The sequence below is a fragment of the Sciurus vulgaris genome (assembly GCF_902686455.1).
Source record: "Sciurus vulgaris genome assembly, chromosome: 12".
In the NCBI taxonomy this organism is placed as follows: Eukaryota; Metazoa; Chordata; class Mammalia; order Rodentia; family Sciuridae; genus Sciurus; species Sciurus vulgaris.
The window spans coordinates 64,802,802-64,830,193 of NC_136473.1; the positions used below are offsets into that span (position 1 = coordinate 64,802,802).

Consider the following 27,392-nt stretch of genomic DNA (forward strand, 5'->3'; position numbering starts at 1 on the left):
GGCGTATTTGGAAGTTCAGTGAAGTTTTAAGTGAAATCTTTTATTTTCAATACACATACACACAAATAAAATTTTTATAAATAGAAAAATGAGGGAAGATTTTGTAATGGAAATAAACAACAAATTCTGATATTGCTTTTATCTTTGGGATTTTAAATGGATTTTGTGTAGCAGTTTAATAATACTGTGTTCATGATGATAGTCTGTATTTGACATTATAACTGGGCAACCCAGTTTTTTAGGTTCTTTGATGCCTCAATTTAAAATTCTTTTGCAGGGGCTGGCAAACCAAAAAAATTTTTTTAAAAAGTTGTTAAGTTAAAAAAATATTAAGTATGTCATTAATAATTCTCTGTAGAATTAATTCCACTTGATAGCTCAATATGTAGCCCCTTATAGAATTCATTTCTACGTGATTAATATACCCACATAGTGTGCAAAAGAATCACAAAAATTTTAAAAATCAGCAGATTGTTCTTTATTATTTGTTATTTTAGAATCACTTTTAAAGAATTAAAACAGTATTTTGCTATAGACTTGTTTGGATGCTTTAAAAAGATACCACCGGTTTCTAGGCTGAATGACTAATCTTGTACATGCAAAACTAAAATTCATATCTGAATTATCTATTTTTTGCTGTTAGACTTAGTATGTATAAGTTCAGTGTACTGAACTACTGGTTTGTGTTTTAATAGCATTTTGCAGCTTAGTGTTTGTCTTTAAAAACAATAGCTTAGAGTAATGAATTCAATTTATTTAAGAAAGTGGTTTTACTTATGTAGCATGGAGGAAAGAAAGCTTTGCTTGCTATGGCAAATACGGGGTTTGTATGTGTACTTTTTGAAAAATTGTAGCAGTAGGAAAAGATGTTTCTGCATATATGGTGTATCAAAATAGTTTAAAATGCTGGTGGGAAATATCTGTGGCTTTTAAATCTTTGTGCCCCTGAGAGCCACACAGAGGAACTTACGTGTAAATATAATGAGAATTGTTTCCCATTTTTGTTTAATAATATTTATGCTGTTTAGTATGTAAGTATTTAATTTCAAATAGTTCTTTAGTTTTTTCAGAATGATGAGTATCAGTTGATGTCTTTTAAAATTTTTTTCTGATTATACAATAATACCTGTTTATTATGTTAACAATGTTAAGAATATAGAGTACTCTCAATCCTAAAATGGAACTTTTAATAGTAAGTAAATTTTTAAGCTTAGTTTATTTGAATAACTACTTATGAAATGTAATTTGAGAGTAAAGATTTAAGCAAAGTACATTATAGCTGGCACATTAATAAAAATGTCATCTTTTCCTTACAGCCTTGAATGTCGTTTTAGATAATGGAATTTGACACCCATGGCAGATTCATAGAAACATAGTGTATTCAGAATTTTTTTTTTACTCTATTTTTAAGGACTTGGCTATTTTACTAAGGCTTGAAGAAAAAGAACTACTTAAGCTCCAGACATTATTAGAGAAATATAAGCAGGAGAACACCAGAACTACTGTCCGATTTTCTGATGATAAGGACGGTGTATTGCCTATAAAGACATTTCTGGAATATTTAGAATATGAGAAAGATGTGCTCAACATAAAGAAGATAAGTGAAGAAGAATATGTGGCTTTAGGTAGGTAAAATAATACACTGCTCTTTATATCCTTCCTCTTCCAGAAGAAAGCCAGCTAGGAGAATTTAGTATCTTGTAGATTCCCTTAGTCCTAAAATTAAATTGACCAAAGAACTTAATTGACACTTTTTGGTCAATAAAAGATACTCTGGATACATATGTACTCTGTTATGTAAGTTGTATTAATGAGTATATTAAAGAGACAATGTTAAACATGTAATGATTTGCTTTCTACTTTAATAAATCAGGCATATTAACCTGTTAATTTTTCTTGTCATGCTATTTTGCTCCTCTGAAATTCTAGATTGCATCTTGGGATAATTGTTAGTCCAGATGGTAATTATTCATTGGCTAATGTGTTTTGTTTTTGTTTTGCTAGGTAGTTTCTTTTTTTGGAAGTGTTTGCATGGAGAAAGCTCCACTGAGGATATGTGTCACACTTTGGAGTCTGCTGGACTTAGCCCTCAGCTGTTGTTGGTAAGATTTTTGTTTCTGGATGCTACTATTCTTTGCAAATGTTAGCTACAAGTGTTAGTCTTCTTAAAAATAGTTTTCAGGCTGAGGTTGTGGCTCAGTGGTTGAGTGCTTGCCTAGCATGTGTGAGGCACTGCATTCAATTCTCAGCCCTGCATATAAATAAATAAATAAAATGAAGGTCCATCAACAACCAAAAAGAAATTTAAAAATAGTTTTCTTTTAGCATATCATAGAACATATTTAAAAACCTCCTAAGAATGATCGAATTCATTCATATATATGAATGAGTCAGAGTGAGTCGAATGACAAACTAATGGTGAGCCTAAAGATTAAATAAATTCCACTCTGCCCACACATTTCCTTTTGATTTGCTTCACAGCACACATGCACACAAAACAATGAGACAGTTATTTCTAAATGATTATAGAACATTTTTATTACCTTTACAGGCAAATCATTTTGCTAGCCTGCCTAATGATAATAGCAGGCAGTGTCATATTAAGTAAGAGAAAGTCTAGAAGAGAGGGAATACCCTTGATAAATGGGGTAAGGTCAGTCAGAGTTTCATGGACTAATAGGATGCTGGCTGTCAAGTAGAACAAACATGGTTCAATATGATCTTATTTTTGTAAGTCCCTGGTGCCCTGTGTCCTCCCTCTAAAATGTATAATACATATAAAATCACTAGTGGCTTTGCCCATAATAAACTTTATATAATAATTAGCATTCATTGTTGCTAATATTGTCATTCAGTGAGCATGGGGAAAATAAGAAAGGTTTTATTTTGTTGTTAAAGACATGGTTTCTATATGGCATGAGTTAGATAGGGGACTGACATGGAGAGAAGTTTAAATTTCGTACATTTGTATATACTCATGAAAAAATTTTAAAGGGAACATAAGAAAACTTGGGTTAGAATCAGCAATGTAGGTTCAGTTTGTGTATGATGCTGGCAAGTTAGGAGCTTGTTTCATTATTTCTGAAATCCCAGTGACCATCCCTGCCAGGGATGCAAAGATCAGTGAGGCAACATGCATATCAAACTCTTACCATAGCTCCTGGCCCTCAGTCATGCTCAGAAGTTCATTTCCGTCATTCACTTCTCCTTTAGCTCCCTACTGTAATGAAAAAAAGATCATTTGAACTAATACATTTAAATTGACAGTCAACCTTTTATTTTAGAGTCTTTCCACATAAAGGTACTACAGTCTTAAAATCAATCAAAGCCCTCTACAAATATCAGTTATTACAGGTGCGACACTATGCCTTTATACTTTTCATTATTCTAGAATTATCTCTGGACAAAATCTATAAATCTTAAAATTGTTGTAAACTTAAATATACTTGTTGATAGGTATCTGTTAAAAGTCACTTTGTTGACCTAGGTGTTTTTATTTAAAACATGCTTTTCATAACTTGTTAGTGATTTTAAAAGGGAAGTTTGATAGTCTTATGTACTTGTTCCCCACTGCCAAGTCCATGGCACCTTTGTTGCAGCCAAAGCAAGGGCAAGATTCATAGTGTATGCGCGCGCTCTCTCTCTCTCTCTCTCTCTCTCTCTCTCTCTCTCTCTCTCTCTCTCTCTCTCTCTCTCTCTCTCCCTCTCTCCCTCTCTCCCTCTCCCCCTCTCCCCCTCTCCCCCCCTTCCTCTCTCCCTCCCTCTCCCTCCCCCCACCCCAAACTCATACCTGTAGGCAATGGCCACCTCACTCATCCACAGCTGATTCACACATAGTAGCATCCTTACTGGTAATATGCTCTTACAAAGCAGTTTGAATTGGAAGGTAAGACAAGACAGAAATGGCAAACATTAGGTATCCAGCAGATACGAAGAATCTCTTAGGCTCTTCATTCTGACCCTGACATTACCCAATATAATAAGTAGCCAACTCAAAAGGCTGCATCATTCATGTGCACAGTGAGTCATCTAGGAACGTGCAAGATCTGAAAGAGATTTAAATTTGATTTCAGTCTCTGCTTCTGAGTGTTTGGCTTTCTAAGGAAAAAGATATTTTGGATAAACCACAGTCTGTCTGCTGTCTTCACACGATGCTGTCCCTCCTGAGCAAGATGAAAGGTAGGATGCTGCTGCATACTATAGTTCACCATTCTCAGGATTTGGGCTGCTGCTTTTACAATGTTTAGTATTTGAAATGCCACAAAAATAGGCAGGGAGGATAGTTTTAACAAAGGGAGTCTATAGTGCACAAAACAATTCACTATAGGGATTCTTTTTGTATTAATAGAAAGCATGTAATGCATTTGAAGTATACTTTATATGGAAATTAATTTTGTGTCATCACAAAATGTAATATGACATGAGTAACACATTTTCTTTAACTCTGGCAAACTGAATGATCTTTGGTGGAAGTAATTTTTTCTTATTTTTGATATGATTATCAGAACAATATCTATTAAGATATTCAGTAGTAATGATAAAAATATTCCAAATAGGGATTTAATGTTGATTCAGAAACAAGCTGACTAATAGTATAAAGAAATAGAATATGAATGTTCAAAATAAAATAGATTATAAGATTTATTTTCTAGTTCATTCAGAAACACACCAGTACATCTTTATGGACTTTAACTTTAAACATGAAAGATAAAAAGGGGAAAAAAATAAATAAGGTAAGAATTTACTTTTGACTTTTCTTCCTATCCTTCCAGTGGCTATTGATGAGACTTGGGATTCGCAGTCTGTGTCCCCATGGTGGCAGCAGATGCGCATGGCCTGTATTCAGTCTGAGAACAACGGAGCTGCTCTGTTATCTGCACATGTTGGGCATTCTGTTGCTGCACAGTTATCAAACAGTATGACAGAGAAAAAAGTAAGTCAGCAAAGGTGTGACTTTGCTCTATACTCACCATTTGGCAAAGGGAATGCTTTTCCTTCCCTGGGAATATATTGTCTTCATTTTGATGGAATGTATAGAATTCAAAATATATGTCCATCAGGTTCTTATTTGTTTGGAGTTTTTTTGTTTGTTTGTTTGTTTGGTTGGTTGGTTTTTTTTTTTTTGGAGGAAAAGGGAATTTGGAGTGCTGCCCTCAATTTGTTTATTCAGATGTTGTATATACTTGGACTTGCCACATGGCAAGGGAAAAGTGCTGAAGTTGGAGTATAGAGAGCTGGCTCTGCCAGTAACTGGTGAACTGTGGTGAGTTCCTTCAAAGTGGTTCTCCTGTCTTTGGTTTCTCATCTAAAAGAGGTCAGGCTTAGATGTCCCAAGTTTATTCTTTTCTCAAGTTCTATGATTGTTTTACTCTTCATGTTTTTATAAACCTGTCCTTGAACAACTTAAATGAGTTTTCTACTGACCTTTTGATTGAATGGTTTTTCCTCATCTCTTGAGAACTCAAATTTATATCTTAAAACAAAAGCAGAAACAAAAACTAACATCTCATTTATTTCATGGAGGCTCAAATACTTTTTCCTTGGGGATATTACATTAATTTGGAGAGACACCTACATATTCTGTGGAAATTCAGTTAACCTTGTCAGTCACAGTAGTTTATCGGCTAATTTTAATACCAACAGCTTGAGATGTTTTATAGTGATGGAGAGAGGAAATTCAGATATTAAGTTGGTCAGTGTATTCTGAAGAGATGTCATTATCCTGATTGTACTAATAGAAAAAGCTGTGGCTCTTGCCAAAGACAGCTTAGAAAACTTTTTGAAATGTATACTGATTGAACCAGGGTCATTACTACAACACCCCTCTACGATGTCCCCTGAATCTCCAGTCTACTCCTGACCTTCATGTTTCCTCTAGTCAAGTAGTAGCATTTGTGAAATAGCATCTGGGTGTTGCTTTGTGATATATTCTAACTGTCCTTCATCTTTCAAGATAAAAGCTCATTTAAGTTAACGTTGATCCAGAAAAATTGCCAGAGAATCACTCATGCATTTTCTGTTAGTTTTCCCAAACAGTTTTGGGTGCTGATTCAGAAGCCCTGACTGATTCCTGGGAGGCTCTTTCTCTTGACACTGAATACTGGAAACTCCTGCTGAAACAACTGGAGGATTGTCTCATATTACAGACTCTGCTTCACAGCAAAGGGAGCACTCGAAATTCCAAAGTGTCAGCACTGCAAGCTGAGCCACTTCCAAGGCTTTCTGTTAAGAAATTGTTAGAAGGAGGAAAAGGTAAACAAAAGTGTGAGCATTTGCATTTATATTTTTACATTGCTAGGTTTTTTAGTTAAAATGAAGCATCTGTGGGACTCCCATCTTTGTGGGTTTTTTTTTGTGTTTGTTTCTTTGTTGTTTTGCAGTTTTGGGGATTGAACCCTGAGATGCTGTTCTGCGGAGGTACACCCCCAGCCCTTTTTATTTTGAGACAGTCTCTCACTAAGTTTGACCTGAACTTAGACTTCCAAGTAATTGATATTACAGGTCTGTGTCACCTCACCCAGCTGAGCCTCCCTTCTTTGAATCTGAGCCTATCATCCTCCCTCTCCCCACCTTACCCACTCCTGAGCATCTAGTCTTACTTATTTTTCAAGGTCTGGCTGTGTGCTCCTTCCTCTAAGAATTTTTTTCCTCTTCCTCTGCCAGTTTTCTCTTCCTCCTAATATCCACAGAATTTTATTTCTTTTTTTCTTTTTATCATTTTTCCTTACATATATTTTTATTTTTAATTGACTTGGACTCATTGTATTTTTTTAATGGGGTAGTGTGTGACATTTCAGAACATGTATACAATGTGTAATAACAGAGCAGTACAATGTGTCACCTCAGACATTTATCAGTTCTTTATGTTGGCAGCATTCACAATACTCTCTATTATATTGAAATATACAATTAATTTTTGTCAACCATGGTTACCCTACTGTGCTATAGAACATTGGAAGTTGTTCCTCCTCTCCAGCTGCACCATCCTCTCTGCATCATCCCTCCCCTCCCCGCAAGTTTTTGGAATACCTTCTTCATTCTACTCTCTACTTCTGTGGGATCAATGTTTTTGCTTCCGTGTATAAGTGAGAAAATACAATGTTCGTCCTCTTTTCTGATATACCATTTTCTGCTGTCCTAGAGTCATTAGGGTTCCTGTGCTTATATTTTAAAGGACCATAGCATTGTACATTTTTAATTATCTTTGGGTGCTCACTCTTACCAGAAGTTTTTTTGGGCATTTCATACCAGGATGACTATTTGTAGGTTTATTAAGTATTTATAGATTTTTATTATTTTCTTATTCTTTATGACTCATGGTAATTTTTTAATGATGTCCATGTTCACAGATTTTGAATGTTTTTTAGTTTGCATTTATAAATTTTTGTACTATGTTTGTGACTGAAACATGGTCTTGGTGATTAGTGATGACTAAATTTTGCCCACAAATATTTCGTAGACAAATTAGTTATCTCTTTGAAGTACTATTGTATTTATTTTCCTGAGAAGACTAGATAATCACAATTGTGATTTAAATCAAAGTTTTTACAGATGTATTCATTCTTTGATCTGAGTCTGGTAAAGTATCTTTTGAATTGTAGACATAGAAAATTTGTGGTATATAGTATACACATGCATTTGCATTTAAATTTATCTAATATTTTCTGAAAGTATAAAGAATCCCTGAGATAGCAAATATCTAACTTGCCCTTGTCAGTTGAGTGATAGTCACTCTGCTATATATATCATGATATTTTGGCGTCACCTTCAGGTTTAAAATTGAATGTAACACTTAGAAATTTTCTTAAGAAAATGCATATCACATCATGCACTGTAAATTGGCTCCATTTAGCAATCACTGCTACTAATGTGTTTTAAATTTTCATTTTCTTTCTTGTCTCCAACCTGTAGGTGGCATTGCAGACAGTGTGGCCAAGTGGATATTTAAACAGGATTTTAGCCCTGAAGTATTAAAACTGGCTAATAAAGAAAGAGATGTAGAAAATCCAGATGAACCCAAAGAAGGTATTAACAGAGGTTTTTTTGAGTTGTCAGAGGTGGAGACGGACTTAGGAGCCATACCAGGTGATACATGAATAATGAGAAATATGAAATTCAGAGTAGAGAGATGTGGCTGAGTTTTCATTAAGGAAAGACCAACATCACCCCTCTCTTGTGACTTTCAGACTTGCTACGTTTAGCCTATGAGCAGTTTCCTTGTAGCCTTGAGCTTGATGTGCTACATGCACACTGCTGCTGGGAGTATGTTGTCCAGTGGAATAAAGATCCAGAGGTAAGATTCTCATTACCACCTCCGTGCTGATTCTGTTTTTGTTCTCATGCTGCATACATGTGGGGAGCTCTTTAGTTACTTTTTCCTTGTCATAGGTCTCTGTACTAGCAACTCTGCTAGGCCTTTTTCGTATATGAACTCATAATATAATAAACTATGAAGGATAGGTATTGTCACTATCTTCATTCTAGAGAAGAGAAAACTAGGGCTCAGAGAAATTTGAGTTTCCTGTCTAAGGTCATGCTGCTAAGTAAGTGCTGTTGCTAAGTAAGTGCCAGAATTTAAGCATAGATTTCTCTTATTTAAAGTCAGCATACTTTGTCCTATTCCCTAGTTAGGTGGTAACAGGCATATTTTTAATTTTCTTTTGATTTTTCTGCATGAGATAGCACCCACCTCAAATAATTTTTTTTCCCTGAGGTGCTGAGAATTAAACCAAGGACCTCACCCATGCTAGACAAGTCCTCTGCCCTGAGGTACATCCCCAGCCCATAATATATTTTAGTCATCATGATAAAAGAGTAAAGACTTTGATGACAGCCTAGTGTCTGATTGTTCAGATATGTCTCTGCATGTTTGTTACTTTTCTTATATTTGCTTCAGAAGAACAATTTTTAAAAGCCCTATTATGTACAGGGCAACTCTTGTCCAGGGTTATAATGCCTTTTTGCTCTCCCAAACTCTGCTCAGGCTTAATTTTCCTCCACCATTCTTGGTAGCTACCATCTCTTTCTGGGCAACTCATGATCTGAAAACAGTATAGGGAGAAGGTCCCAAGCTTGGATTTGGATTCCAGATGATTTGCTAACTAACAACTGGTGATTGAATCTATGACCTTTTCTATTTCACTTCCCTCCCTCCCATTAACGAAAGCGCTGACCCTTCAGGATTGACACCAGGATGAAACAGGATGTGAAAACATCTCGTGGATATTCTTCTTTGCTAATCAATCCTTCACTTAGGGCTCCCTCATTAGGGTTCTAGTAAAGCATTCCTCTCAAATCAAAATTCTTTCTTTATTGTCCTTTTATCAAGTCATGCCCTTCTAGAAAAATCTCACAGGTAAACTATTTACACTAATATATTAATAACAATACATTCTTCCTTCCTCCAAAAAGGTGTTCTTTAATGTGTAATTATTTGAAGAAAGACAGTAAAATGTAAATGATTATATATATTTTTTAAATTAAAATATTTTATTTTTACAGACACATTTTGATTCATTGTACACAAATGGGGTACAACCTTTCATTTCTATGTTTGTACATGATGTAGATTCACACCATTCATGTAATCATACATATATACAGGGTAATACTGTCTTTCATTCTACTGTTTTTCCATCCCCAACCCCTTCCACCCCTTTTTCCTCTACACCATCCAAAGTTCCTTCATTCTTCTCTTCCCCCATCACCCCCCCTCATTATATATTGTCATGATTATATATTTTTAAAAGATAATAAAATGTAAGTATTTAAATAACATATTCTTTGATGAATTAAACCTTAACCAAAAAGTGATATCAGGGAATCTTCTTAATGCTCATCAAGGCTCTCTGATTAAATGGCATATTTTTTCCAGTCCATTAAAAAAGAAAAGAATGTTGGGTTGGGGAGATAGCTCAGTCGGTAGAGTGCTTGCATTGCAAGTACAAGTCCCTGGGTTCAATCCCCAGCACTGCAAAAAAAAAAAAGAAAAAAAAAAAATGTTAACTAGAATGAGGACATAAATTCTAAAATCCAAATGAATTATTCCATGTCTGAGAAAATGACATTTAAGAAGGAAACACTACAGCATATGTTTATAAATCAAAGGCAGCTTGCATAGTGGACACAGCTCACCTAGAACCCCATTGCTACTGTGAATAGCTAATAATGATCATAGCACACAGTTAGTATGACTTTGGAAATGTCTCTGAACCCTTGTCCATTTGCTCCTGCTTTAAAAATAGTCATCTTAAAGGGTTGCAGCAGTTCATAGAGGGAAAAAAAAATGCTTAGTGTCTGGCATTTTGATTAGTGTTATTATTAGCCATTATTAGAATTGCTTGCCTTTAAAATAAGTGACTGATTTTTAAAGAATATTCATCTCCTTGCCCCATCAAATCCCTGTACCAACTCCACCATTTCACACACACACAACTTACTCTATTAGCTTGAAGTAATTGAAATTAATTACTATTAGGGAATTTCTAACACCAGTCTATGTTGGCAGTGGTGATATATTTAATATGTGTACAGGAATTCAGAATTACAATACAGATCTGGATAATTTCATCAGTACTATATTCTTTTTTTATTAGTAAAAAATATCTACATATATACACTCAAAGGAAAAGAATATACTAACAGGCATATATCTGAGGTTCTTTTTGTCAAGGGAGTCCTTCAAATAACAGAGATCTTGCAATAATAAGGTTAGAGATGAATATCCTTTTTATACATATATCTATGTGTTTGAAATTTTTTATAGTCTATTCATTATAAGTACTACATTCTATATTTGGGTTTTAATATGTTAACTTCCATGATCATAAAAAATTGAGTTTCAAATATCCCCTCTGATATTTCATTTTTCCTTTCCTATTCTAATTTTTTCTCCTTGGCACTTAGTGGTAACATACTGCATAATATACTTAATGGTCATGTTCATTGTCTGACATCCTTGCTAGAATGTAAGCTCAGTGAAGGCAAGGCTTTGGGTCTCTTATTCAGTATAGTATTCCTGGTACCTCAGACAGGGTTGCATAGTAGATACTCAATAAATATTTGTTGAATGATGAGTAAATGAATGAATGGTATTTGCAAAAGTGAACTTATTGTTTCCACATCTGTGTGAAATTCAAGAATTCACTGGAAAGAAAACTGGATATACAAACCAAAATAAATTTGAATCCAGATGTCAGCACATATAGTCCTGGAACTTTCTAGGAATAAATCATATAGGTACTGTGAACTTAAGAAGGACAATTAAAGTTTTCTTATGAAAAGCAACTTTTCATCCAATAATTCCATGTTTTTATTGTAAACTTTAAGCTTTTTAGAAATCTTTATGCAAAAGTTTATATAACCATTGGTATTTGAAGCACCTACTAAATACTTTTTTTCTTTTTTTCTGTTTATATATAAGGAAGCACGTTTTTTTGTTAGGTCAATAGAACACTTGAAGCACATTCTTAATGCACATGTTCAAAATGGTAAGTAAACATATGTTAAAAACATCACTGATTGGTTCAGAAGAGGCCTACTCCTTTAATAGGATATGAATCTTCAGATTCACATCCTGTTAAATTCTTGTTTGTCCTATCGCCTAATATTTTACTGTGAATTGCTATAGTGAAATAATGACTGATTTAACTTCTTAAAAAGTACCATCTAGAGGATGGTGAAGGACCTAGTACTGTCACCTTCTATCTCCCTCCCAAACTGAAATGTCATGTTTATGCTCCCCAATTGCCAACCATTCTAGAAAATTTTAATGCCACTGCTTAGTGAATATGTAAATATAAATTCCAGACTTTTTCATTTGGTTTTAAATGTATTTTTTGCATTTTATTTTTTAATACTTCCATATTAGTTTATGGTTGCATATTAAAAAAATCAATCTGTAGATAGTTTAATTATTTTCAGTGTTTGGCTGTTATGAATTAAGCTGTTCTCCCCAATCTTGTAACATATCTTTTGTATTTATTTCTCTTGGGTGTATAATTTAGCCATAGTAGATTCTGCCAGTTTCCAAGTGGTTTTACCAATTTGTAATCCCATCAGGATTTGTTTTCTGTACATCCTTACCAACACTTGGTGTTGTCATTTAAACTTTTTTAACCATTCTGGTGGTTGCATAATGATGATGATGTCTCATTGTGATTTTAAGTTTCTCTTGTTACTCATGATGTAAATCTTTCCTTATGGTATTGGCCATTTTGGTATACTCTTCTGCAGCATTGTTCAGACTTATTAAAGATTTCATTAACTTTGTAAATAATTTGCATGAGATACAAGAAATGATATCTGAGTTAATAGCCCATATGGTGTAATAAGTTTAAGGAAGACAGTAATTTGTTATGTAAGATGATAGTAAGGATATTTGGGCATTCCATTCACTACTGTACTCTTCTGTGCTGTCTAGGTATTGCACTGATGATGTGGAATACATTCTTGGTTAAAAGGTTTTCTGCTGCTACATACTTGATGGATAAGGTAAGGTGTTTTTAAATTTCAGGTACTGACTTCTTATTTACTTAGTTCCCTTAATTTAGTGATATTAGAAGGAATATTTACTCTGGGCCTTGTTAGACTCTGTTTTTATTTGATATTACATTTTACTCATGTTTAGTGTCATTTCTAGAACTGGTACTTTAATGACATGATGAAGAGCACCAAATCTCACAGGGAATAATATACTATAAAAAACTCTTACCCAAAGGCATTAGGATGCCTGGTCAATTCAAACATTATTTTAAAATATATGAATATATACTTATTCACCAATCTTTATGTTGGGGGGTGGTGCTGGGAATTAAAACCCAGGGCCTCATACATGGTGGACAAGTTCACCACCACTGATTTACATCCCCATAGCCCTCTTATTCACCCATCTTGAATATAGAGCCAAGGCAGGAGGATCACGAGTTCAAAGCCAGCCTCAGCACCGTAGTGGACCCTAAGCAATTCAGTGAGACCCTGTTTCTAAATAAAAAATACAAAAAAGGAAAAAAAATATACAGGGCCAAGGGTGATTCTTCAAATAGTGTTAATTGTAGTTCTGGTTTGGTTTCTTGTATAAACTTCATCCATAATGCAGTGCCTATCATTTTTAGATCCTAGTTCTTTAAAGTTGTGATATAATCTAAGTAAGAAATCTTTAGATTTTTAAAATAATTTAACAACAATGATCATTGTTGTTTCTTCTATATGTAATCTAACAGACCTAGGGATTATTTATTCTTGTCCATAAATCCTTACAGAGCATTCAGCACAGCATTCTTTTTTTTTTTTAATTTATTTTTATTGTAAACAAATGGGATACATGTTATTTGTTTGTACATGGAGTAATGGCATACCGTTTGCATAATAATACATTTACATAGGGTAATGATGTTTGATTCATTCTGTTATTTTTTTCCTTCCCCCCACCCCTCCCACCCCTCTTTTCCCTCTATACAGTCCCTCCTTCCTCCATTCTTGCCCCTCTCCCACCCCCCCCATTATGTGTCATCATCCGCTTATCAGCGAGATCATTCATCCTTTGGTTTTTTGAGATTGGCTTATCTCACTTAGCATGATATTCTCCAATTTCATCCATTTGCCTGCAAATGCCATAATTTTATTATTCTTTATAGCTGAGTAATATTCCATTGTATATATATATATATACCACAGTTTCTTTATCCATTCATCAATTGAAGGACATCTAGGTTGGTTCCACAATCTGGCTATTGTGAATTGAGCAGCTGTGAACATTGATGTGGCTGCATCTCTGTAGTATGCTGATTTTAAGTCCTTTGGGTATAGGCCGAGGAGTTGGGTAGCTGGGTCAAATGGTGGTTCCATTCCAAGTTTTCTAAGGAATCTCCACACTGCTTTCCAGAGTGGCTGCACTAATTTGCAGCCCCACCAGCAATGTTTGAGTGTACCTTTTTCCCCACATCATTTCCAACACCTATTGTTGCTTGTGTTCTTGATAATCACCATTCTAATTGGGGTGAGATGGAATCTTAGTGTAGTTTTGATTTGCATTTCTCTTACTACTAAAGATGGTGAACATTTTTTCATGTTTGTTGATTGCTTGTAGATCTTCTGTGAAGCGTCTGTTCATATCCTTAGCCCATTTGTTGATTGGGTTATTTGTATTCTTCATGTAGTTTTTTGAGTTTTTTATAGATTCTGGAAATTAGTGCTCTATCTGAAGAATGAGTGGCAAAGATATTCTTTCACTCTGTAGGCTCTCTCTTCGCATTGCTGATAGTTTCCTTTGCTGAGGGAAAGCTGTTTAGTTTGAATCTATACCAGTTATTGATTCTTGCTTTTATTTCTTGTGCTATGGGAGTCCTGTTAAGGAAGTCTGATCGTAAGTCAACAAGTTGAAGATTTGGACCTACTTTTTCTTCTATAAGATGCAGGGTCTCTGGTCTGATTTCAAGGTCCTTGATCCATTGTGAGTTGATTTTTGTGCAGGTTGAGATAGGGGTTTTAGTTTCATTCTGTTGCATATGGATTTCCAGTTTTCCCAGCACCATTTGTTGAAGAGGCTATCTTTTCTCCATTGCATATTTTTGGCCCCTTTGTCTAGTATGAGGAAATTATATTTATTTGGGTTTGTGTCCATGTCCTCTATTCTGTACCATTGATCTACCTTTCTATTTTGGTGCCAGTATCATGTCGTTTTTGTTACTATTGCTTTGTAATATAGTTGAAGTTCTGGTACCCCGTTTCACTCTTCCTGCTAAGGATTGCTTTAGCTATTCTGGGTTTCTTATTCTTCCAGATGAATTTCATGATTGCTTGCTCTATTTCTGTAAGGTACGTCATTGGGATTTTTTTCTTTTTTCTTTTTTTCTTTTCTTTTTTTTATCATCATTGGGATTTTAATTGGAATTTCAGCACAGCATTCTTATAAACAATTCCCTTTTTTCCCTTTAGTATTCATCAGTTATTTAATGAAATCACATAATTACAATGACTTGTACAGCCAGCAGATTTGAAGACCAATATAACATATAAGCATAGACCTCAGCTGATGGGAGCTGATGCTGCTCTCGTACTGGAGAGTAGCTACTTTACCTGAGGTGAGATGCTTTTAAAGGCCAGTCAAAAATGTGTGTTTGTTTGGCGTCAGTTAAGTGGATGTCAAGAGAATCACCACTAGATTGAAAATCATATTTTTTAAGTGTACAGTAATAGCCATCCTTGTGTCATGAATAGTTAGTGCTCTTGACCCTCTGTAAGGATATTGCTTCCCATGGAAATGTTTTATTTGATAATTTTTCCTACTTAAATCTAAGCACTCTTGGGCTGAGTGTGTAGCTAAGTGGTACAAGAATAAATGTGTGCACATGGCCTTGTTCAGTCCTCAGCACCAAAAAACAAAAAAAAGTAATATTTTCCCCCCATGTTCACCTTTGTTGCCCGCTTAACTATTATTTCTTAGAACTTTATTCTTTTGCCTTTTGTGACCATGATTTCTAGTCCTGTCTCACTTCTGACTATCCCCTTTTTTTTAGATACTAATAATGAATGTAAAGTATGTGTGTGTTTACAATTTAGTTTCAGTTGAATCTTAATAAGCGCTTATTGAATCAAGGAAATCTTTCAGAGCTAGGAGTCTCTTGTTCACACATTTAATCCTCACATTTTGATTTGTGTGAAAACAGTACTGAACTAGGAAGCAGGGGATTTGTCATTATTCAATAAGTACTGCATTTGATAAATACTTATAAAGCGATATCTCTTAGGTACCAAGGACTGTGGTAGGTTCTGTGATGGCACAGATGAAAGTCATAGTCCTCACCCTACAAGAAAGCATAGTCTAGAAGACAGGTAAATAGGCCGTAGGAAATTTTGGAAGCCATGAAGAAGTAAGTAGCAAGACAAGGGGAAAGCTTCTGACTCAAATTTTGATAGATAAAATGTGAACCAGTGAAGAATGGGTGAGAAGAAAATGAGCTCCATTAAAAAGCCCTGAAGAAAAGAGGCAGCTTGTTGGATTCAGAGAACTGTGAGTAACTTCATGTGACTGGAGCATATGCTGTAGGAAGGGAGGTTAAGCTGAGCATGAAGAGGTTTCTATGCAGGCTGCAGGATCTGGATTTTATACTAGTATGTGCATACTGCTTAGCTTAGGTTCTGCTTGGCACATATGGTGAGGGCTCAGTAAATGGAATCTACTGCTTGATATCAAAGACACTGGGGTAATTTTAAGGTAGAAATTACACACTCAGATTCGCACTGTAAAAGATGGTTCTGTCAACAGCACAGAATATCTTAGAGTTGTGATGGGCTGATCTTGATTGTCTAAAGTCTGTTTCAGTAATCTTAGAGGGAAGGAGGGAAGGGACTTGTACTAGAGTCCTGTCTCTGCTGCCTCCTGGTAGTTTCTTATCAAATAATGGCCCTAAGTGTAGAACTTGCACCTGTCACTTATTACCCTGTAGACATATTCAGTTGAATCTTAGTAAGTACTTATTGAATTAAAGAAATCTTTCAGAGTAGGACTATAACTACTGCCTGTTTCCTTCTTTCTAACCATCTAAAACTATTGTGTGTCTTTATCAACAAGAAAAACTCGAAGGTGCTTTTTATTGGTAGTCTTGAGTTTTGCTCTGACAACACAGTTATTTGACTGTACAAAGTGAGGGCCAGTTTTTTGTACTTTTTTCTTCATATATCAAAAATATATGATTTATTTTAGAAAAGGATGATTTGTGAGCTCAGTGTGATGGAGTATTAAGTTTCACACAAAGTTAATTCCATTACCTTTAGCAGAACCAACAGTAAATTAAGGAAACATTGCCATGTTTTTTTTTTTTTTTTCCTCATACAAGGATCCCTTTATTTTGCGCAGACGAATTCACGTCTGCATGGGGGAAGGGGGAAAAGAAAAAAAGAAAGATGGCGCACGGTTCCTCTCAGACATAGGAATTTCGCGGGCTGAGAGGAACCAATCGCGGAGAATTCTTACAGACAGACTGACGGACCAATGACATATTAGGACGTAATGCTGGAGGCAGGAAAATTACAGCAACGTAAGCCGGAAATTCCTGTAATGTGAGAGGCGGGCTAACGCAGATTGACAGGTGGTGGGGTGCCATGTTTTTTTTAGAGCTGCATTTATAGTTTTTAATAGTACTTAAAATGTTCTGTAGGGCTGGAGTTGTAGCGCTGTGGTAGAGTGCTTACCTGGTGGGTATGAGGTACTGGGTTCGATCCTCAGCACCATATAAAAATAAGTAAATAAAATAAAGGTATTGTGTCCATCTACAATTAAAAAAAAATTAAAAAAAAAATGTTCTATAACCTAGTTTTGCCTTTTAATTCAAATTACCAAATAATATAGCATTTTGTTTCCTTTTGTTGTAGGTTGGAAAATCACCAAAGGATAGGTTATGCCGAAGGGTAAGTGAATCTCTTTTAACCAGAAATATTGTTGTTAATTCTACCCTTTCCATAGTACCTTATTAGAGGTGAACTTTGCCTTTTGTCATTTTGATGACACATCAGGAGATAAGAAAAATGGAAAGTGAAGGATATGTTAAGGAAACTAATCATGAACTATGGCTTATTTTAATTTACCTTTCCAGATTGTCAGATAGGATGTTTAAACTAAGTTTTTTATTAGATGTATCCAACTTTGAACTATGGACAGAAAGATAACCTATCTTTTCTATATAATTTTGTTCTACTTTGGAAATTTAAAATACAAAAATCCAACATCAAATTGAAGCAGATTCCTATGAATAGTGAAATTTTTTTTTGGTGGGGGAGGGTACTGGGGATTGAATTGAGCCATATCCCTAGTCATTTTATTTTTTCTTTTGAGACACAGTCTCACTAAGTTGCCCAGGCTAGTCTGGAACTTCTGATCCTCCTGCCTCAGCTTGCTGAGTCACTGGGATTATAGCATGTGCCTATATTTAATAACCATACAAATACAACATTGAAATTAAATGATTTTGTTTTTTTGTTTGTTTCTCCATACTTTTACTTGTTACTGGCTATAATTTACAGTACAAAACTGAAATAGTGTGGTATACATCTGTTAAGAGTTAATTTGCATTCTGATAAGGAGGCTATACCCATTGGGTGGGAAATTAATTAACATATGAATACCCCAATTAGGAATCTTCCCAGCAAGGTGGGATTCTGGAAGCCCTTACACTACAGGGGCTTCTTCTATAAGACTGAGCAGTTCTGTTTTTACCTCTGATTAACAGAATTGTTCATTAATTAGTTTATTTATTTTGAATCAAATAATACTCTAATTCACAGATACTGGACTTGTATTTGAGGCCAGTGATTTATAGTGCCAGCTTTTGCCCAAAACTTTGAATTATTCTTATTACAAATAGCCTAAGAAATATTAGGACACACAAATCCAGGCCTCAGTCCTAAAAAAAACAAGTCACCATTGTCAAAGAATTCTGTTATGTTCTCAAGAGTGTTTGTATGATTGGTATGACTGGAGTTATGTATGTATATTTGCATGTACGTTTACATAAACACACTGAATGATGTACTTTGGGGATGTGAGAAATTTACTGGTTGTTGGTTTCAAAAAGATGCACATAAATGCAATATCCCCTTGGACTGGCCCTTTAAGGGAGTCATTGAGAGTCATCTGTTGCCCACAGCATGAATCCAATATTTAGTTCTTGAGTTGGGGATTCTAGTCTTGTTTGGAGGATTCAGTTTAGTTACTAAAAGATGTTTTGAAACCAGACCTGCCTGTTTTATTAGAACTTCTCAGATGGGACTCTTGTATACATTTTACTATCTTCTGTGATTATTTGGCTAGCAAAAGACTATTGTTTTTGTAATATATGAAGTACATTAATTTTTGTGTACTTACTTGGTGTGCATGCACTGAGGATCAGCCCAGAGCCTTGTGCATGCTAAACATATGCCCTACCACTGAGCTTACATCTCCAGCCCAGAACACTAATTTTTTTAAAGCTGATAGTAGTACAACTTTTTTTTTTTAAACGTGAGCTTTTATTTATTTAGTTTTTTTTAGTGGTAGGTGGACATAATAACTATTTTATTTTTATGTGGTGCTGAGGATCGAACCCCAGGCCTCATGCGTACTAGGCAAGCGCTATACCACTGAGCCACAACCACAGCCCATGAGAGTAATACCGCTTTTTAAAGCCAAATTTTAAAATCGTTTGGTATGCCTTTACGCCATGTACAAACAGAGAAACAACATGTATCCCATTTGTTTACAATAAAAAAATAAATAAATAAAAAAAAAGAATAAAAAAAAAAATTAAAAAAAAAAAAAAAATCGTTTGGCTCTAAAGAACCCAAAGGAGGGAATTGAATTGTATTAATGCTGTGACTTCAACTCAAATGAATAGATGTGTTGTTTTTTTGGTAAGTTTTGCTACAGGGACTAATTATATTCCTTTTTATAGGATGTGGGAATGAGTGACACAGCAATGACATCTTTCCTGGGCTCCTGCTTAGATCTTCTTCAGACTTTAATGGAGGTAAAAGAGGTGTATTTTCATTCTGAATGGCTCCTAAGATATTAATTATTCTGAAAGTTATTGGACTTAAGAAAGGACTATTATGAGTTTATTTTTCATTTATTCTCTTCTAAACTTTGACCTATGCCTAAAAGATAGTGATGTTCCTTATTAAATTCTTATTGAAATTAAACTTCATGTCTTTAACTACAGTTGGATAGTATGGAATGAGTTTGCACGTCGCTGCTGATAAACTCATTAGGATATTTGCAAGCAGTTATTTCTCCAGTTGTTAACACAGCTCTCCGTTCTCAAAATCCTTAGGCAGACGTTAGCAGGGATGAAATACAAGTGCCTGTCCTGGATACTGAGGATGCTTGGCTCTCTGTAGAAGGACCTATCTCAATAGTGGAGCTGGCCCTTGAACAGAAGCACATCCACTACCCACTGGTGGAGCACCATTCCATCCTGTGCTCCATCTTGTATGCAATCATGCGGTTTTCTCTGAAGACTGTGAAGCCACTTTCACTTTTTGATAGTAAGGTGAGTTCTCCAAAGAATTTCAGAGCTATTTTGGAGTTGCAGGTTTAGCAGATACATGGATTTTCTTATTGAATAAAAGTTGTTCAGTACTTTTATGACTTATGTAGGATAATTTATTGTGAGGTTCCAGGTCTTTATTCCCATTTTGATCACATTCTGATGATTTACTTTACATATTGGTATCCCTTAGATTTTTCCCTCTTAGCTGTCTGCCCTTCTCATTCTTTGTGTTCTCCGTAGATAGACTCATCATGCTTTCCCTTTTGTTTATCTCTAGACCTGATCTATCCTGAGTTTAAGGCATGTATTTCTATTGGACATTTCTTTTTGAGTGTCCTTAGGGGCTTAAGACACCTATTACCTAAGCTAATCTTCAAACCCTCATCCCATGCTACCCCTGACCTAAACTTGCATAATTGGTAATTAATATAACATCATGATTTGTGCATTGGCACACTCTAGAAACCTTGAAGTTATCTGGTTCAGTTCCCTACTTCAAACCAGTTTACCAACTGACATGTATTCTTAAAAGTTCTTCTTAAATCCTACCTATCCATTTCTCTCCATCACTGTTACCTTGGTGGTTACAACAGCTCCCTTCTAATTACCCTGCCACTAATTCTTTCTTAAAACCCATGCTGCAAGAGCTGTCTTCCAAAACCATAGGTCATCGAATCATCTTAGTTCCTTTCTTAAGGCTTTTTGGCTTTGGCTTTTGTTGTCCACACTCGTTAATAGAACATAACCTCCATAGTTTGGCTGCTGTGAATAATAAAACCATTTCCTCCTCCATGCAGGTGCCCAGTGAGAGAGACATAGAATTCCAACAAGTAGAGATAAAAATATCTGTTTTTTTTTCTTGGTGCATTACAATTAATAGTGGAATTCAGGGTTGGTGTTGTAGCTCAGTGGTAGAGTGCTTGCTTCACTTGTGTGAGGCACTGGGTTCAATCCTCAGTGCCACATAAAGACAAATAAATATAATAAAACAGTGGAATTCTTTATGCTATATTTGAACATGCACATAATTTGAACAACCTCATTCCCTAGGACCTTTCCGCTTCTTGCCTCTCTCCTAATGTGTGCACTCTATTCTACTGATCTCCCTTCTATTAATACTTTAATTAGTGAATTATAATCATATATATGTTCATATGTGTGTGTGTTTGTGTGTGTGTGTATATATATATATAATTGAGATTCATTGTGGTATTGTGGTATAGTCACACATGGACACATGGACATAGCATAATTTGGTAGATTTCATTCCCCAGTACTTCCCCATCCCCTTGTCTCCATCCTCCCTCTTGATTGATCTTTTTTCTCCCTTCTGTTTTTATGAGATCCTTTTTTTAATTCCTTCTCTTTTTTCTCTCTAGCTTTCACATGAGAGAAAACACTTGACCTTTGACTTTTCTGCATCTGTCTTATTTCATGTAACATGTTCTTCATTTCCATTTTTTCAGCAAATGACATAATTTCATACTTTCATAACTTAAAGAAAATCTATTATGTAAATACTGTAAACTTTTTACTGATAGAAGCTAAGCCAGATAACACAGCTTAAGCCAATGGGAAAGTGGGCTTATTTCACCTTTCTGTCAGAGACTTGCACACTCAAGAAGAGGCAGTGGGACCCCTGCAGGCCTCCCCCAGATATACTTGACTCTGTAGGAACAGAGGATATGTTCTCTCTTCATTAGGGAAAGCAAGGACATTGAGTGTTCAGTTCCTTCTTAAATTCACCAGTCCATGTGGGGAGGAGTGAGCAAGGGTTGGAGCAGGATACCTGGAATGTCATTCTAACGGGAACCTCTGCCATGTGGAAACATGAAGGAAGAAAGCTTCTCACAGCCATAACTCTCCTTCATTGCCTTATCAGCCATTCTTTTCTTGCACTATGTGCTGTAGCCACTGCTACCCACCCTCTTCCATTCCCGAGAAACCGTGCATTTTTATCACTTGTCTTCACTTGAGTTGTTTACTTTGCATACACAACTATTTTGAATGGCTCCTATTCATTCAGTTTATACTAAAGGGTCATTCCTTCAAAGTTTTTGTCTATGCATCTTGAACCAACCACCTTCTTCCCAAGTCTGTGTGCCATTATGCCTGGCACATAATAAGAGCTCAATTAATGTTTAACACATGTAATTAGGCAATGTTAAAGAAAAGTGGCATGGCACAGTATTGCAGAAGAGACTGGAGGACATAGTGTGTAGAGTTTGGAAAAGCATTGGAAGTCAGAAGTCGGAGAGGATATGGACTAGAGAAGGATTTGGAGAAATCAATAATCTAGTGACATACTGGACATAATGCCAAAGGAGATGGAAGAGGTTACAGATAAATCCATTTTTAAGCTTGCGAAAGTGGGCATGCCATTTTAAGGAAGCCCATTTAGGATGATTTTGGACATATTTAGTTTAAAGTTATATATACCTTCTGCATAATATCAGAAATAATATATTTTAAGAAATTTATTTTTAATCAGCAACATGTAACATTTAGATCCCACTGATTGAGCTGGGGGTGTAGCTGAATGGTAGAGTACATGCTTATGTCTGTACAAGGACCTGGGTTCAATCCCTAGCTGAAGGAAGGGAAGCAAGGAGGAAGGAATTTAGATAGATCCCAATAGTTTTACTTTTGAAAGAAAGACTAGGGGAAGTCTGATGGCAAATTTTAATCTTCCTAGTACAATATTTATGTATTATATTTATAGGTATTGATTTTGAATAAACGGGTATATATTTCACTTGAAATTGTAAAAGGGAAGCATACATAAAAGGAAAGGAAAAAAACAGGAAATACCAAAATAAAGTACCTAGCTCAGTACTCTCCAAAACCAGGAACTTTGTGAAACCAGAACACATTCCAAACTGGACAAGCATAGTGGTGGGGTCAATCTTAGCCCATATCATGCCAAGATGACTTAAGAGAACTATGTGGCTGTCATGAGGTAGTACAGTTTGCTGGCTAGCAAAACAGAATCCCATTTGCTAAATTAGAATCATTATTTAATCTCTCTGAGTCTCTGTTTTTTTTTTTTTTTTTTTTTTATTTAGAAAGTGAAAATATTTCTAGTGCCTACTTCATGGTTATTGTGAGGGTTAATTGACATATTCAACATAAAGTACTTTGCAGTGCCTGGAACATAGTAAATAATAGATGATATAATTGTAGTCCCTGAAATCTAAGACTGTCAGGTAGGAACTGCATAGTAACAGATGGTGGTGAGTGTATGGAAAAACTTGCCAATAGTGATGTCCAGAATGTTGCTCTGGGACGTTTGTGTGTCTTATCACTGAAGGGTGAGTAGCTTTAACCTACTTGGGAGTCACAATGGGTGACCTTGAATCATATTAGGTATGGAAGGTATTTTAGAAGATATCTGGAATGACTTGTTTGCAAAAGAAATGGTAAACCAAACGGTGGGGTCATTGTCTGAGATAGTGGAAGTGATGGCTGGGGCTAGAGCCTGCTCTTCCAACTTAAAGACCAGTGTTCTTTGCTCTGATATGTTTCCTGTCTTCTGAAATATTTTCTGATATTCTATTTTGATAACTCAGACACATCTATTCTCAGACAAGGTGGTTTTAAACAATTCAACATATTTTAAAAATGATTTAGAGTATACACTGTTCTTATGCTTTATATATCTGTTGCTGCTTAACAAATGGTCCCAAAACGTGGAGGCTAAAAGCAAACACCATTTATTATCTCAGTTGTTATGCTTTGGGAATCTGACTTCCCCTTATCTAGGCATCCCTGGTATAGTCTCTCATGAGGCTATAGTCAGATGTCAACCAGGGATGTGGTCTCACAGAAAGGCTCTGCTGGGGTGGGGACAGGGTGGTCTACTTCCAAGCAATCCTGTTGGCAGGATTCGGTACTTTGCCACATGTGCTGATGTGCAGGGCAACGTACATGGCAGATAGCTTCCCTCAAAGTGGGTGGGAATGAATGTAAGCCCTCAAGTCAGAAGCTAGTCCTTTTGTAACTTAATTTCAGAAGTGACCTGCTGTCACCTCTGCCTAATTCCATTTGCTAGCAACAAATCATCAGCCCAGTCAAGGGAGGGGATTACTGGGGATCTTAAAGGCTACCTACCATATATTAGATAATTGTTATAAGATTAAATGAGTAAAACTGTAAAATCTTATTTAAGGAGAAATTAAATCACCATGAATTATTAATGATTAAATGGTTTACTTTTTTAATCTTGTGCTTTTTCTCCCAAATAATCAACAAGCATCACTTTTCTTGATCTCTTTAGGGAAAAAATGCATTTTTCAAAGATTTAACTTCAATTCAGTTATTACCCAGTGGGGAAATGGATCCAAATTTTATTTCTATACGACAACAGGTAAATTCTAGTTATTGGATTTCATTCTCGTTTCTTGGTGGCGGGGGAACAGCAAAACAAAAATCCAGATGAACTTTATAAGGATGACCACTTTCAAGGTAATTTTTAACAGCTAGTTTCCCTTTAAATTGTGTGTTCCTTTGTTTTGTTAATAAACATTTTTAATGGAAGAGCCACTCTTAACTGAAAAAAAGCTAATAATTACTTTGATTTAGGTTTTCTTGAATGAATCATACTAACAAGACACTCTATCTCCTCCATTTTCAAGTTCTTACTGAAAGTCATCAGTGCAGCTGTCCAGTCCCAGCATTCAGTCACAAAGGAGAGAGATCCCTCAGAAGAGGTAGCAACCATTCCTGGGAAGGATCAAGATTGGCCAGTTCTAGCTGTGGATTTAGCCCATCACCTTCAAGTTAGTGAAGATGTTATAAGGAGGCATTACGTAGGAGAGCTCTACAACTATGGAGTTGACCACTTAGCAGAAGAGGTAATTATGACCCCATGAAGGATAACTGGGCTTAAGTTATAAAACTGGTAACTGGAGTAAAGAATCACTAGAATTTTGAAGTCTTTTTTTTTTTTTTTTTTTTTTTTAGTTGTAGATAGGCATACTTTTATTTGTTTTTATGTGGCGCTGAGGATGGAACTCAGTGCCTCACATTTGCTAAATAAGTGCTCTACCACTGAGCCACCACCCCAGCCCTCCAATAAAGCTTTTTGTTCTTCCTTTTGTTAGAACTTTTAGGTACAAAAATAGAATAATAGAATATTAAGATATAAAAGTGTAATCAAAGAAATTCCTACAGTATGATAGGCCTGCTCTTTGGATAGGTACAGCAGTGAGCAAAGGAGCCAAGGCTGCTTCTTAATGGAATCAATATTTGCTGCTAATTTTTGTATTAAGTGATAAGTGCTATAAGGAAAATAAAAAGCATTATATGAATAAATATGCACTACTACATTGGAACGGGAGTCAGAGAAGATGACATTCAAACCACGGCCCAAAGAATATAAAACAACCTGCCACTTAGAAACCTGGGGTAACAGCACTCAAGACAGAGTAACAAATATGTACAAGGTCCTGTAATTGGAACCAGCATGGCCAAGACCAAAAGAGCCAGTGTGGCTGCCAAACCTAGTAAGCAAGGAGCAAACGTGTGAAATGCAGAGGGGATGTTGGCAGGGGCCAATCATAGACAGTCTCCTAGCCCATTATTCTTCTGAGTACATTCAGAAGCCATTAAGAAGGTTGTAAGTAGTCATGACATGATCTAATATAATTCCTTTCCTTTGCCAAATGCTTGGAAACAAGACCTGTGTAGTTGTGCTGAATTAAAATTAGGTGATGAGGAGCTAAGGATGTAGCTCGAATAGAACACTTGTCTAGCACACAAATGGTGCCCTGGGTTTGAGTCTGAAGACTGCAAAAAAGGGGAGAGGGGAAGGTGATAATCAGTGAGCTGATCACCAGTTTGAAATTAAATGCTTATTGATTTATATTTTACTTTGAGCCATAGCTCAAAAACAAACTAGGATCTCTCTCTTCATCCAATAACATCCCCCTTGCTTTTTTCCTACAAAATATAAATTGGTTAGCTTTTACTACATTATTTCTCCATGTCCACATCCTCAGGCCATTCTACAGGTTCATGACAAAGAGGTCCTCGCCTCTCAGCTGCTAGTGTTGACAGGGCAAAGGCTGGCTTATGCTCTTCTCCACACCCAGACAAAAGAAGGGATGGAGCTGCTGGCCAGACTGCCACCCACACTCTGCACTTGGCTGAAGGCAATGGTAAGTACAATAAAGGAAATTAGAAAGAAGGTCATTGGTTATTCTACTAAATGAATATTTAGTAGCAGTTATGAAGAAAATTTAAATTACAAGTTTGATTTGCCTGGTTCCAAAGGAAAGCATTTTTATTGGGAAGTAGATATTATACTTTAAGTCGATATCAGTTACTTTTGGTTGCATATAACTAATAGATTATATTTTTGTCCCATTTGCAGAATCCCCAGGATCTTCAAAACACTGAAGTGCCAATTGCAACAACAGCTAAACTCGTAAATAAAGTAATTGAGCTTTTACCAGAAAAACATGGGCAGTATAGTCTAGCCTTACACCTCATTGAAGCTGTGGAAGCCATATCCATTCCTTCTTTGTGACACTCATCTACTGAAAATAGTCTAAAATTGTGTGACTATAACATGAATTAATGCATGGTTATTTAACATAGTAAGATCTGAAATTTTATGGAATATGTTTTTTTTTTTTGTAAAATAAAAATATATATTACTTTTAAAAAGTGCAATCCTGGCTAAATCCCACTCCTTTGGTTAATACTGAAGATAAAATATAAACAAATATTATAATAATACAGACGTTTTACTGTTTATTTTTAATTCAAATACATAAGTAGCTTTATAAAACTTTGCTATTTAAAATTGGTTATAATTTACAGATTATGTTCTTTTATTATGATTCTGTATTTCATATCTAAAAAGTTATTGTAATTAAACATGTTTGTGTATAGTCCCCATCAGCAAACTTAGAAAAAGCTCCCACTTTCCCTTAAAAAATGTTAAGGAAATATGTTTGTTATCATGCTTAATCCCATTCCAGCTGCACCTGGGAGTTCTGGGTGCTGACAGGTTCCTTTCTCAAATGTGCTGCTGGTGCCGTCAGAGGAGGAAGAATGGGTTCAAGATCATTAGTTGGGACCCTCCCTAGAATCCTTAACCTGTTTGTTATACTTGCCAAAATTGAGAATCTGAAATGCTAACAATGCAGCAAAAACAGTTGTAATGTAAATTAAGATTTGCTTTTTGCCAAGTTGCAAAGTTGTATGCACATCAGGTAACTGTAAAAATGTATTATCTTGTAAAACTTATATATATATATAAAAAAAGGCAAACATACTAAAAATTTTAAGTCCAACTTTATTTTTCCTGTAAGTGTTTAGAGATATCTGCTTCTGGGATTTGGTAATGTTATCTGTCCTTGGGAA

At 35.6% G+C, this 27,392-nt stretch overlaps 1 protein-coding gene across 2 annotated transcripts in view; it reads left to right on the forward strand.

Moving 5' to 3' along the window:
* Window positions 1-26,696, forward strand: part of RAB3GAP2 (RAB3 GTPase activating non-catalytic protein subunit 2) — a 94,324-nt gene extending 67,628 nt beyond the window's left edge. Inside the window, exons 20-35 of one of the 2 annotated variants that reach the window (XM_079107450.1) lie at window positions 1,412-1,625; window positions 2,005-2,102; window positions 4,074-4,179; window positions 4,773-4,933; window positions 6,024-6,252; window positions 7,912-8,025; window positions 8,187-8,293; window positions 11,423-11,489; window positions 12,422-12,492; window positions 17,371-17,406; window positions 19,425-19,499; window positions 19,803-20,021; window positions 24,298-24,387; window positions 24,656-24,874; window positions 26,021-26,179; window positions 26,395-26,696. In XM_079107450.1, coding sequence (XP_078963576.1) covers window positions 1,412-1,625; window positions 2,005-2,102; window positions 4,074-4,179; window positions 4,773-4,933; window positions 6,024-6,252; window positions 7,912-8,025; window positions 8,187-8,293; window positions 11,423-11,489; window positions 12,422-12,492; window positions 17,371-17,406; window positions 19,425-19,499; window positions 19,803-20,021; window positions 24,298-24,387; window positions 24,656-24,874; window positions 26,021-26,179; window positions 26,395-26,550 — 2,121 coding nt within the window. In that variant the 3' untranslated portion in view covers window positions 26,551-26,696. Of the gene's footprint in view, window positions 1-1,411; window positions 1,626-2,004; window positions 2,103-4,073; window positions 4,180-4,772; window positions 4,934-6,023; window positions 6,253-7,911; window positions 8,086-8,186; window positions 8,294-11,422; window positions 11,490-12,421; window positions 12,493-17,370; window positions 17,407-19,424; window positions 19,500-19,802; window positions 20,022-24,297; window positions 24,388-24,655; window positions 24,875-26,020; window positions 26,180-26,394 lie in introns of both variants that reach the window. The other variant, XM_079107449.1, reaches the window with a different exon arrangement.
* Window positions 26,697-27,392: the final 696 nt, after the last annotated feature.